This window comes from Perca fluviatilis, chromosome 13, assembly GCF_010015445.1.
Source record: "Perca fluviatilis chromosome 13, GENO_Pfluv_1.0, whole genome shotgun sequence".
In the NCBI taxonomy this organism is placed as follows: domain Eukaryota; kingdom Metazoa; phylum Chordata; class Actinopteri; order Perciformes; family Percidae; genus Perca; species Perca fluviatilis.
The window spans coordinates 16623979-16636907 of NC_053124.1; the positions used below are offsets into that span (position 1 = coordinate 16623979).

The 12929-nt window shown below is 40.9% G+C and overlaps 3 protein-coding genes across 4 annotated transcripts in view; 1 reads left to right on the forward strand and 2 right to left on the reverse strand.

Moving 5' to 3' along the window:
• The first annotated feature begins 25 nt into the window (after positions 1–25).
• On the forward strand, positions 26–1996 carry rbm48 (RNA binding motif protein 48). The gene is made up of 5 exons (XM_039820490.1): positions 26–183; positions 376–566; positions 699–844; positions 1079–1650; positions 1760–1996. Exons 1-5 carry the CDS (start codon positions 55–57, stop codon positions 1820–1822), a joined length of 1101 nt encoding a protein of 366 aa, XP_039676424.1. The 5' UTR covers positions 26–54; the 3' UTR covers positions 1823–1996.
• Positions 1902–3492, reverse strand: efcab1 (EF-hand calcium binding domain 1). Its single transcript, XM_039820491.1, has 6 exons — positions 3365–3492; positions 3005–3163; positions 2715–2819; positions 2454–2605; positions 2159–2263; positions 1902–2063 (listed from the first exon to the last, which is right to left on the reverse strand). Exons 1-6 carry the CDS (start codon positions 3429–3431, stop codon positions 2013–2015), a joined length of 639 nt encoding a protein of 212 aa, XP_039676425.1. The 5' UTR covers positions 3432–3492; the 3' UTR covers positions 1902–2012.
• Positions 3493–6665: 3173 nt separating this feature from the next.
• Positions 6666–12929, reverse strand: part of sytl1 (synaptotagmin-like 1) — an 8255-nt gene continuing 1991 nt past the window's right edge. For both annotated transcript variants that reach the window (XM_039820493.1, XM_039820492.1), the window contains 14 exons: positions 12782–12907; positions 11193–11344; positions 10972–11083; positions 10826–10883; positions 10708–10744; positions 10577–10617; positions 10277–10393; positions 10004–10170; positions 9805–9907; positions 9451–9612; positions 8910–8988; positions 8717–8816; positions 8325–8530; positions 6666–7093 (listed from right to left, as the gene is read on the reverse strand). In XM_039820493.1, coding sequence (XP_039676427.1) covers positions 6951–7093; positions 8325–8530; positions 8717–8816; positions 8910–8988; positions 9451–9612; positions 9805–9907; positions 10004–10170; positions 10277–10393; positions 10577–10617; positions 10708–10744; positions 10826–10883; positions 10972–11083; positions 11193–11344; positions 12782–12906 — 1602 coding nt within the window. In that variant the 5' untranslated portion in view covers position 12907 and the 3' untranslated portion in view covers positions 6666–6950. The remainder of the gene's footprint in view (positions 7094–8324; positions 8531–8716; positions 8817–8909; positions 8989–9450; positions 9613–9804; positions 9908–10003; positions 10171–10276; positions 10394–10576; positions 10618–10707; positions 10745–10825; positions 10884–10971; positions 11084–11192; positions 11345–12781; positions 12908–12929) is intronic.

Consider the following 12929-nt stretch of genomic DNA (forward strand, 5'->3'; position numbering starts at 1 on the left):
GAACATGAGCTCTTATTTTGAAATGTGTTAAACGGAAAGTTTATCTCCAGAAACATGGCGGCACCTGGCAACAATAGTTCAGGCTGTTGGGGCGTTCCAGATGTTTATAAACACCACGAACAGCGGAAAATATGCATTTCTCGCCCTAAATATAGAGAGGGAAGGAAAGAGAAAGCTGTTAAGGTAAGGTAAAGCTAAAGTAAGACAAAATGCAATATAGCTTAAGCTATGAGACACTGCGACTCCTAGCTAGTTAGCTAGAGGGTAAACGTTACTAATATCGTTAGACAGTACAATAATGTAGTGTGGCTATTATATATTACATTGTAAAGTAGTACGTTCTAGTGTCATCATATTTGTCTTGTATATCATTAGGTGTACACCATCAATTTAGAGTCTCGTTACCTGATGGTCCAAGGAGTCCCAGCCATTGGACTGATGACCGAGCTGATCCAACTGTGTGCCCTGTACGGAGCTGTGGAGGAGTACAGGCCCCTGGACGAGTACCCTGCTGAGGAGTTCACGGAAGTCTACCTTGTCAAGTTCCAGAAACTCACCAGCGCCAGGTACAGGATGTCACATACCTTATTCATTATATCGAATTCCCCCGCTGTGGATCAATAAAGATGTATTTTACACTGCACTGGCAAAGTTGAATAGACTTGCTAAATAATTTAGCTTGAAACTTTTTGTTACAGGGCAGCTAAACGACGCATGGATGAGAAGAGTTTTTACGGTGGTGTGCTGCATGTGTGCTACGTCCCAGAATATGAGACTGTGGAAGACACCAGGCTGAAGCTGCAGGACAGGAGGAGATATATAATCAGGGCTGTTCAGAATAAAGGTACACTTAAACGTCAAATATACTTACTTTTAGAGAAAACACGCATCAATGTGTATGTTCTTGTCCTTTCAATGCACATTTATTTGAAATAACTTTTATTGCACTCATGTTTTTCATGTACTGTAGATGTTTTATTTTATCTTCATATTTGGAATGGCAAATAAACATGAGGTTGATGAGGTTAGTTGATGATACTAATCCTTCCCTACCCCTCTGTCTAATATTGTTATAAAGCAAGAGAAAGGGAACAGAAGGAGGCTGTAAACGAGGAGCCCACTTCATCAGACACAGCCACCACATCAGAGACTTTCATCGCCAGACATAATAAAGCCTCTGACAATAATAACACAGTGAAGACTTCAAACATTAGCTATTATTCAGGATTTCCTCTATTGCCATTACCTCCCCAGGAACATCATTACTACAGGCATAGAAATCAACATGGAACTATACCAACAGAGGACAAAATGGGGACATTACATAATGCCATAATTGACAAAAAACAGGAGCAAGCACAAGTGCACAAGAGTTCAAGCTCCAGCCAAACCTCTTCAGACCGAGACAGAGGCACAGAACATAGACTGATCTCAAATCAGTCTTCTGCAGCAGTCAGATTGGTCCCAAGGACCACACACTTGGAGAACAGGAAACGCAAGATGGAGGAGGCTGCAGTGCACTCACTGACTGATGTTACTAGAAACAATGAACCACTTATTGGGCCAAAGCTACCAGAACCTCCTAAACTGGACATGGAGGATGTGTCACTGAACACAACTGTAAGCCTGATCAGGAACACAATGAAACAGGTATCCTATAATCTGATTTTTGGATAGAAATTCTGAATAAAACAATTATTCACTGTAGCTTTGATGCCTTTACTTGTGTCAGTAAATCCAGTTTTGTTATCGTTCTCAGGTGGAATTAGTTCCTGACCTTAAACCAGTGGAAAAAAAGACAAAACCACGTCGTCGGATTTGATCAAGTGAGCTGCTTTGATGCTGGAATTTATGCAGCGATTACTGTTACTGCTGTACTTTGAAAATGACCATTCAAACCGTTTCTCTTGGCAGCTTGTTTTTATTTACACACTTTGCACCAAAATGCAAGCAGCTATTCAACATTTTTATTAAAGACTATATTTCTGGAAATGCATATGAATGTCATTTCTTCACTGGTACAGTTGTTCCTGAAATACACGCTGCTCAAATGCCTCAATACTCTGAAAACAGAGAGAAAATAGAGTGTAAGATTAGGAATTTCTGACTTGAAATTTAAGTTATTACAGTTTTTCAACAGCATTCGATTTGTGATTACCGTGGTGTCAGGGAGGCAGGTTCCAAAAGCCTCGAGTAGTAGATTCTCCTCTTTCACTGACTTTTCAAAGTCAGAGAAAGATAGTTTGCCGTCATGGTCATGGTCCTACAAAAATGAATAACCATGTGCTTGTAGTCAGTTGTGTCCATAAATTAGTGAGATATGTACAGATCCGGGAATGTTTTTACTTATTGCCCCCTGAAACACTAAAATTTGACGTCTGAGGAGGTGGTGCAGATGGAAATCAAGGAATAAACATTTAAACCATTAGGGCCAACAGCATGCATCCACTCACCATCTTCTTGAGTGTGATGTCCACCAGGTCTTTGATTCCTTCGTCAGGGTCCTCCTCTGTAGGCTGTCTGATGAGGCTGTTCTTCAGCATAGGAAACATCTCCTCTCTGGCGAGGGAGTTGTCGCCGTTCAAGTCATATACATCAAAGCAGTCTGAGCCATGCAAAGAGGATAAGTTATTACCTGGATTAAAGCTTGTAACTCTGATTTATTTTTATGTGTGTGAATATGTAAATCTGAGCACTGAGGTTGAGAAGCTTACATTTTATGTGTTCATCCAAGGTCCCTCGAAGGAAAACAGACAGTCCCTCAATCCATTCTTTCATACTGACGAAACAGTCATTGTCTTTGTCAAATGCCCTGAAGACTGGGAGACAGATAATTAGTAACATTCAGAACAAGGCTACCAAACAATCACAATACTCTGCATCCTAACTGCTGCTGGTTATGTAAATATGAATCTCTGTCATCCTGCACACTATATATATATATATATATATATATATATATATATATATATATATATATATATATCTGAAATAGACGGATTACCTCCATCCATGATCATATCGTCGGTCATCTTAAAGATGTTGTGCAGTATGCTCCTGAACTGAATTCTGTCCAGGCCGGTAACTGCTTTTCCGGGGATAGTCTGCTCCCCCAGAAGCACGTTAAACTCTCGGATTAGGCACTCCACCTCTGTTTTATTGACTGGGATCATTGAAATAGTGACTGACATTTCACAGAAGATTATGTAAACTGTGTAATGTTGTGAAAATTGCGTGGTAGCTTGTAACGTTAGCGTTAATTGAAAACAAGGAAACACATAGCTATAGCTAGTATATTCGGAAGGTGCTTACAGACTAGTTAGCATAAAATAACGTGTTAGGTAAGTTTGAACTGAATACTCACAGTGCTTCACATGTTTTGAGATAGTTTCAGCGAGAGTTTGTATCAATTTTCTGTTCATAGCAGACATTTCTGGTATTTGTAGAGCTGGCACACCGGACAGGCACAGCACGAGTCCTCCGACAGGGGCGATGTTGACATTCCGTCGCCATGGCAACCGTGGGGAATAGTATTTAAATTCAACGGCACTTAAATTAAGCAGAACAAATGATTTTGTAACGTTACTGGTTACAAAGAGACAATATACTGAGCAGAACACTTTTTTAGGAGAAATCAGTGTAGTAGGCCTAAATGCACAAAGAGAAAAATACCGCAATGTTACAATGAATATATGAAAAACACACGAGCTGATTTGTGTTTGGGTTTCTATTTAAAATGTGAAGTTGGCAGGTTCAGTTTTGCCAGAATATAAACAACATTTTGAATGGAATTCACATTTCAATCAAGGTTAAGAGTTATTTACTAGATCTACAGTAAGTAGGCTGCTGAGCTTTGAGCTACAGGAACGTCTTTAAGCCGTTTAACCTCTACATCATCAGTCAGATGAAGTGAAAAGACATACATATCAAAGTATTAACCACATGAAATGTAATACATTTCAGGATTTTACATGATAGTTTGATACTTAAAACCATTATTAACAATAACTAATTTCCCAAAAAACTGATGAAGATGTCTCAAAGATTTTTTATTACATTTTATATGACCATTTTATACAGTTGTCCCACAGAAACTGGAATTTCCATTACAGCAACATTCAACTTTAAGTCATAAGTCATGTCAACGGTACCTCTACACACTTTTCATGCTTAAACTCATTTTACTTGTGTGTACAGCCATGTATTTTGCCTTCAAATTATTTAGACTGAACACTGTGTATGTGTAGGGTTTCTCTCCCGTATGTATTCTCGTATGTAGGCCTACGTCCAAGTTGCCCAGATGGCGGAACTCTTCCACAAATTCTGCAATCTGACTTCTCCTTCATGTTAATCCTCATGTGCACAGTCACACTGTTGCCCTGTCAAAACTCTTTACCGCACACCTCTCAGGTGAAGTTTCTCAGAGTTACTGAACAATCTGGAAAAAGAGTCCAACATTCACTGCTTGACTGAGCGTTTCCCTCAACCTTTCTGTGGTCAGCGGAGTTGTTAAGTACAGGCTTTCTGTCTTCATTCCCTGTGTCATGAGTTTGTAACTCAGTCTTGTCTGAGTAAATGCAACTCTTCATGCAGGTGGGTGTCAATTTTAAAGTGCTGGTAATGGAGTCCTCCATATCTGGTGGCTGTTGTCCCCTGGACTGCTCCATGGCTGTTCCTGTTTGATTGCTGGAGGCTCTGGGACATGCAGGCCACAGTCCCCCTGGCTCTCAGGACTCCACTCCTGCCCAAAGTGTTTCTGCTCATGTGCACAGACCATGATCTGTGGTGTGTCTGGTAAGAGGAAAAGGTGAAAAACCTGTTTAAACTCAGTTTGCCACTTTTTATTCATGGATTTGAGTTCTCCATTTCAGAATTTCATCATCCAGTCCGGTTTGTATGAAAGATAGCTATAAGGGGAGTCCACTTACAAGACTATACTTTCATAATTTTTTACATTTAACATTTTTTTGGGTGGGCATCCTGGTGGTCTTAAAAAACTATTCCACTGATTTACCATTGCACTTCCCCGATTAGTGTTGGATATACACTCAGTTTCCAGCTTATTATGTATGCCTATCTATACCCTACCTACCTCATTGATCATTTTGGAGGACGTAGTTTGTGGTGCTGTTGAACTTTATTGCATTACACAGATACTGTAGATTTGTTATTTAGCCAACCTTCACCATAAATGGGGTGGAATTTGTTTTTTTTAGAAAGTCAGTGTAACGTTAATGTAATACAGCTTAACAGCAATTTTCACATATTCAGTAGTACTCCTCAAGACCTGTAAACAGAGCTTTAAGACTAAGTTTTAGCCAAGGACGTAACAAAATATAGGAAACAAAACAAACCTTCACTGTGTAAATGCAATTCCTGTTTAAATCCATGTTGGTCATCGACTTGTTCTGAGCGATTAGCTTCCTCCTCGTGCTCTGTGATCATCCTCTGCACCGCAGCGAAGATCTCCTCTGCAGCCGCACTCAGATGCTCACTGATCAACAGCCTTAGCAGCTGCATCTGGGACATTTTAACCAACTGTCAAACCTTCACTTACAGCACACAGTTCATTGGTGTCTGTGTGTGAAGCTGCACAGAAATAAAAGGCAACTACATCCAGCTACAAACTTAAGTAAAAAGTATTATTGCACGAGTAAAATGGGTTAGAATTCTGTGAAATAAGCTACAAATAGTGTGATCAAAAAGATTATTGATTATGCAATTATGCATAACCATAACCACACAACTGACTGGGCAAAGTAAGTAAATGCAGGTCAAAGGCTCAAAATACATTGTCACCTAATTTGCAGTATTCTGGTACCCTCAAATTAGTAAGTAACATTAAAATTATTAAATAAAAATGCAGGATCCTAACAGTGACCCTTTATCGGGGCATTGAACGTTCTCTATACAATCAATAAGGGCCCATCGAGGCTGTTAGCGTTCATGAAAATACATGCAGATCTAGGGAAATTAATACAGATTCAGTAAAATAAGACTGGAGCTCTATTGTCTGGCGTCCAGTCAAGACAAAAGATGCAAAAGATGTGACCCTATATTTAAAGAGATTCGTGAATCACAAAAGGCTTCACTTAAGGTCTCATTCCACCTTGAAGCAGGAATGGTAAGATTGCCATCTGCTGGACAGGAGTTCTGACTCATTTTGTAAATGCCTTACTTTACGGTCTGTTGATGATGAATGGGGAGGATGGATAACTGATGTAAAGAGCAAAGACAAATTACAGGAAATCTTCTCTTCCTGTGCTCTTTACCTTTTTCTTCAGGGTACATGTGTAATGTGCCTGAAAAGTAGGCTATATAGAGTAAGTATAATATATATACCACCACAAGGTGGTAGTCAGGTAATTTATCAAAAGAGAAAAATAAACACATGCAACTGTAGGCCCATTCTATCCTATCCAATTACAGTAATGACACCTAAAATATAATAATTACAATAAGAAGAAGAAGAAAAAGAATAATACATGTTCCTTCAGGGTGAAATTGATTAGGCCTATTTTTCTGGTATGCTACAAGGAGTTTAAGAGGTCTGGGAAACAATTTGAAATAAATATGTGGTTATTTATTTCTTAAAATTATCTCTCCATTTTTTTCTCCTTGATGTAATATTTTAAATGTAGAAAGTAAAGAAGAAGCATGTGTGATTCATCAGGTCAGGTTTCAAATTTAATTAATAATCTACAATGGATTACACTTTTGTCAGATAAGACACAGACTGAACCAAAAACATACAAGTAAAACATTGTACGAGTATTTCTAATCTATGCCAATTAGTTCATAATATTGCACCACTAACTCCTGTGTTGTTTGTATGTATAAAAAACAGAAATTGGGACAGAGAGGTTAAATGTGCTGATGTGCTGATGGTGTCCTCTCAGTCCCACCATTATTTGAATGTGTGTTTGTGTGCAAGCCAAGGTGTGTGTCAGTCACTGGGACCGGTGTGCAAGGTTAGTTCTGATTGATAGGGTTGCGTCGACCCAGTGGTTTGGGTTTTCGATCATGGAGGTCCACACAGCGACCTCCTCTCCGGTGGAATCCATCCAGCTGACATCCTCCCCATAACTCTGACCTAGCATTAAGAAAACACACACTTATTTATTATTTATGTTGAAGTCATTACCACAGAAATCCTCAACGCATCCCAACAACTGACCACTGTTCCTGTACGTACATGCATGCATAGGCACATATACTACCACAGTCCCCCAAACTGAAAGCAGTAACAATCCCAAAAGTCTACAGAAGCAGACCCTGCCCTCTGAATACTACAACGTTGTGTTAAAAGTCTGTTGACAACGAGCAAAACCTCATCAAAGTTCTCACTTCCCACCACTCTACTGACATCATCTTCCTGCAGGAAACCCACAATGAGACCGAGGCTGCTGCTCCGTCAGCTCCATCTTGAGTTCTACACACTCCTTTTCAAGCACCAACAATGCACAAAACACTTAAAACAACTAATTCACAACAACTACATTTCCACATTGCTCACATTTTTAGCAATATGTGGATATTCAGCAATGCACAGTAATGTTGGTTACCTTGAAAGGACCTCTGATGACAAGACCATCTGAAATGCCTGAAATGCCAAAGGGACAAAATGCAATGCAATGTGAAGTGCTAGATGGAAATACTGTCACCACAATCACCCTAAAACACCACTGTAGATCAAGCATAAAACTACTTTTATGGCACCATCTACAAAGCTGACCAACCAATCAAACAACTCCTTTAATGTCTCATCCCCTGACACAGAAACTGCAGCCCTCCTACAAGCCTAAGAAATGGCAAGTGACCCATAAGGTAGCATTGAATCTCTAATCACAGCTCAAAAAAGCTGAATTTTAAAAGGAGATGCTCAAGCTTTATTCAATACCTTGCAAACCTTTTATCACCTACTGACTTGTAGAAGACAGCCCAAGATAAACAGGGAGTGAGTTAATTTAAAAAGCCCACTGCCAACAACAGCCCGGAACTGAGTGACTTGATAAGATAAGATCCTCAGCATCGACCAGGCGCCACAAGGACTGAAGCACAGGAGAACAAATACAGTCCCTAATCACCAATACACTGACAGCTGCTTTAGGACAACATAAAGATAGGAGCATTGTTCCCTTATCTGGTCGCTTATTATATCATCTGTCACAGAAAGATCCCCAACAAATGACCAATCTTTCAAAATGTTCTTTTGTATCCTCATAATGAAACCAGCAAACTACCCAGATACACAGTGTATGGTATCAAGATCTGCATTAAAAAAGCATCCGTGTGATTTTGAGTGTGCATGTAGAGGCACCCACCAGTTCCACAGCTCAAACGAACCCCTCCCAGGACATGCTGCTTTAACCCTTCGCGCTGCCAGACAGTCAGCTCAGCGCAGGCCTCTCTCAGGTCGCTGGAGTGGAAGCCATCATACACCATGGTGTGGTTGTAGGTGGGGTTGATGGAGCGCTTCACCACCCGTGTCTTCTGACCACTCTGTCGACTGGCATCTGGGAGTATGTAGCTTGTGGGGTGTGGATTATGATAAAGAGACAATTAAATTCAAATTCAAACCACAATTCAGCAGATTAGATGTTTAACCTTACATTTACACAGTAAATAAACAGTCAAATTATATTCTACAAATAAAACTGCTGCAAGGATAGATAGATGACAAAATATCAGGAAACATGTTGCAGAGCTGACGCACCTTCTGACAAAGGAGTCTATAAAGCCCCCTTTGTTGGCCAGGAGACCTTGAGCCTCCCGAATCCAGATGTGAAGCTCTCCTGTCAGAGGCAGTCCACCACCTTAAAACACACACACACAAACACACACACACAGTATGAGACACGTGATTAAGGTGAGAGAACTTCAATCCATGATGTGGTTGCTCTGCTTACCCTCAAATCCGTCTGGGATGAACTTTATAGAGAGCAAGATGGTCCCACGACTAGTAATGGAGTCTGGATTCAAGTTAACCTGTGTCAAGGGTTAGCCGAATAAAAAATAAATATATATATATATACACACATACATATATATATATACATACATACATACATACATACAGGAAGAAAAAGCAAGTGGGGAGGGAGGCAAAAGTGTGCAAACAGGAAAAGATTAAGGTTACATAAGACCTTAGTTGAAATTCACAGCATGTCTTCTCCCTTCCCTTCAGCTCTCCCAGACACAAGAGACACTCCTCACTGTACTACTGTGTGTGTATCCAACAAAGCTACCACACACACACACACACACACACACACACACACACACACACACACACACACACACACACACACACACACACACACACACACACACACACACACACACACACACACACACACACACACACACACACACACACACACACACACACACACACACACACACACACACACACACACACACACACACTTCTTGTCAGCTTTTCCATACCCGCGGCTGCAGGTCCTGCCACAGAGGCAGAGTGCAGGTCCAGTCCCAGAGGCCCAGAGACACCTCCACCTCCCCCAGGAACACGTTCCTGCTGAGGTGCTCGGCGTGCCATACGGACAAGTTCAAGGTCCTGCTCCGCAGCTCTCCTATCCGCACTTTATACTATGAGAGAGGAGACCAAAATAAAGAAGTAAACTTTAAATCTGGTGATTTATTGATAGGATATCTTCAAGATACAAGTGACTGCAGTGCATGTTGCAGGACACGTGGAGGAGAGCTGAGGGACAGATGGCAGAAGGGGGATTTTTTGTAAAGGCTGCCACTTTATGTAATATGTAAATGAGAGTGTCTCACTCGGAGCGTCTGATCATAGACTGGGTTAAGTGTCTTCTTCTTCACTGCAGTTTTCTTCTTACTGTGACTCGACTTGTCCGGCAAGAGATAGCTTTTAACGTATCTGTGAAAAACGCACACACATAAGACATTTTTTGACTGACTTTGTATGTGACGTTGTTGCTGCAAGATGCACATTCACACATGTAATGTCACTTACGGATCAGAGCGATTCTTGCGTGCTGGAGCGATGTCCTCGCAGCGATACACTTTGACTTGCAGCTCCTCCTTCTGGGTGTCATAAACCAATGAGAATTGGATACTGCCCCTCACCTCCACCAATCCAAAATCCCCTGAGCTGAACAGACTCATCATGCTTCCACTGAGCTATAACACATGCAGAACAGAGATCAGCTCCTGCGTCATTGTCCGGAGCTGAGTCATCTTGCGTCGCTGGATAGCCAATTGATCAAGTGTGTGAGTGTGAGTGTACCGTGTAGCCTGAATGAAGGCTGCCAGTGGAGCTGCTGGTTTTCAGAGAATTTGGATCCGTCCCTGTCAGGCAGCTGCTCAGAGAGTCAGTATCCCCATTGTGACCGTCAAAGTCTCCCTAAACGCACACACACGCACACACCAATTATTCTCAGATACAGTGTCACTATCAATCATCTCTGGCCCTCTCCCTATTCACCATATATCATGTCCTTCAACTACTTGTAATATAAATACTTAATACCTCCCCTATTAAAAAAAAGGCAAAATGAGTGAGAGATAATTTAATTAAATAATTCACCTCAGGTTCCTCTGAGCAGCCATTACTTCTCCTTTCACACTCTATGAGCAGAATGAGTTGAGAATGAGTTAATAATAATACTAAGAGACAGCTAAAGAGGTACAGAGGCATTGATTGAGAAACGTCCATACCTTTGGATGATGAGGAACTATTGCTATGCTGGAGACCCTGGAATTGAAGATAATTATTCATATTTAGATGATTTGTTTTTCAAGCATGAAAAAAAGCAGCAAGCATACACACACAGACCTGTGCTAAGGGTGTTTTTGTTCTGGGTGTGGGTACAGGTTTCAAACTTCCTTGACTCCTGAAAAACATAAATAAGATATTGGAAAATGCAGCTCCACATACGTTACAAAAGTAAATAAAAAATGAATGTTCTGTGACTCACTAACCCGCCACTCTCCTCTTCTTTTCTGTCCTTCAGTCTTGTCTCCTCAGGAGAGGTGTTGTTGTTGCAGGAGGTATCCTCTCTCTCTTCATTGAACAGTTCAGTCAGGGGCACATCTGTTACCATGGCAACAAATGCAGAACGGTCACTGGGATATCCCTATTACAGTAAAGAAAACAGCCCCACACGCCTGTAAAAGTAATACTGCATTAACTGAAAACGTACCTCTGTTCTTGGTCTTCCTGTGGCGTATGGTGGCATGGACAAGCGCACATCCTGACGTCCAGTGGCGATAGCGTTTGCCGAGTTCCTCGCTGAACCATGCTCCTGACAGGAAGCGCAAACGTGAAAGATCTGTTTCTGTCTCCTGGAGGACCCTGCAGTATTGAAATGAGTTAAACAGCAAACAAACATGACCAACTGTCTGTTAAAGCCAGCTGATGTCAGCCATTTTCCCAAAGTAAACAGTCACAAAGATCTGTCAATTCTGCTCATTAAAAAAACACAACATTTGACTTGCTAGGTTTCTGTTTATATTAAAAGATGCAGTAGGTAAGACTTATAAAATTAACTTTTTGTCATATTTGCTGAAACTGACCCTATGTTCGAGTAAAACTACATGAAGCAGGTAATTAAAAAAATAAAATCTGGCTTCTCTTTGATACATTTGCCCCCCTAATAGTAGAGTTGATTTTTTAGATGCAGGAGCTGCTCCGCTCTGTAGGCAGAAACAATTTCATTGTGTTGCTCTTTGACTTCCCCCGCTGAGGCAAGTTTGGCAGCTGCCCCTAGGCCCCAGACCCTCAATAGCCCCCAAAAGCTTTGGGTTCACAGTGTAGCAATTCATTTGTTGTAATCTGACTAACTGAAAGTTTTTTTGGAAACATGCATTATTAACGCACTTGCTCCCTATGACATCATAAGGAGCAAGATTCCAGATCAGCCCATCTGAGCTTTCATTTTCTCAAAAGCAGAGCAGTATACCCAGGGCTCGGTTTACACCTATCACCATTTCTAGCCACTGGGGGACCATAGGCAGGCTGGAGGAACTCATATTAAATGTTAAAAAAAACATTTTTTTCACAAAAAGTGACATTTTCATGCCATGGGACCTTTAAAGTGGGTCCTATATTATAGAGGGCCCCTGTATCAAAACCATTATTATTTCAGATGGTATTAAGCTTACATGCTTTCATATTACCGAAACAATCACACAGCAAACATGCACTCGTACAAACGTTTTTTTGACCTTAAACTACAACATATAAACAGATGAGTTAAAGGAAACCCCTGAATAAATGAGTGGAGATACAAAGAATGCTTGTACTGCATAATACAATCAAGGCATTATCATCCTATCAACGTTTCTGATTTGAGTTGTCCCTTTTGATAGGAAGCGTCAGATCAATACAAAGTTATTCTGAGAGGTCATCTTCATCCAATGATGTAACATTTATATCCAGATGGGAGTTTTATCCTCTAGGATGACAATGGCTCCCATTCACAGGGCACAAGGGATCACTGAATGGTTTCATGAGTATGAAAATTATGTAAATCAGTCACCAGATCTCAACCCAACTGAACACCTATGAGATATTTTAGACTGATGTGTAAGACAGTGCTCTCCACCACCATCATCAAAACACCAAATGAAGGAATATCTTTTGTAAGAATGGTGGAGAGACTTGTCTATCTATGCAACCTTACTGAGATATTTAATGTAGTTATTTCCTGTCATTTGCCACCTGTCTGTATTTAAGTGTAAATCGCTGGACAAAACTGACAGCTAAAAAGGATAAACAGTCACCTCTGACCTTACACGTCCTTCATCGCGATGACGCAGATCCAAGTCCCGCTCTAAGACCTGCAGGATGGTGGACTGCTCCTCTTCTGTCAGGTGGCTCAGGTCAAGAGAAGAGTCAACCAGCTCCCCCTCCATCCTTGAGTGAGAGGCAAAACAAC

Bases quoted from the DNA above. Each gene is read 5' to 3' on its own strand.
- efcab1 (XM_039820491.1), bottom strand. From the start codon at position 3,431: ATGTCTGCTATGAACAGAAAATTGATACAAACTCTCGCTGAAACTATC. The intron at 2,606-2,714 runs GTAAGCTTCTCA...TGCATGGCTCAG, and splicing joins CTTGGATGAACACATAAAAT to ACTGCTTTGATGTATATGAC. The intron at 2,064-2,158 runs GTAATCACAAAT...CTCTGTTTTCAG, and splicing joins CCTGCCTCCCTGACACCACG to AGTATTGAGGCATTTGAGCA.
- rbm48 (XM_039820490.1), top strand. From the start codon at position 55: ATGGCGGCACCTGGCAACAATAGTTCAGGCTGTTGGGGCGTTCCAGAT. The intron at 567-698 runs GTACAGGATGTC...TTTTTGTTACAG, and splicing joins CAGAAACTCACCAGCGCCAG to GGCAGCTAAACGACGCATGG. The intron at 1,651-1,759 runs GTATCCTATAAT...TATCGTTCTCAG, and splicing joins TCAGGAACACAATGAAACAG to GTGGAATTAGTTCCTGACCT.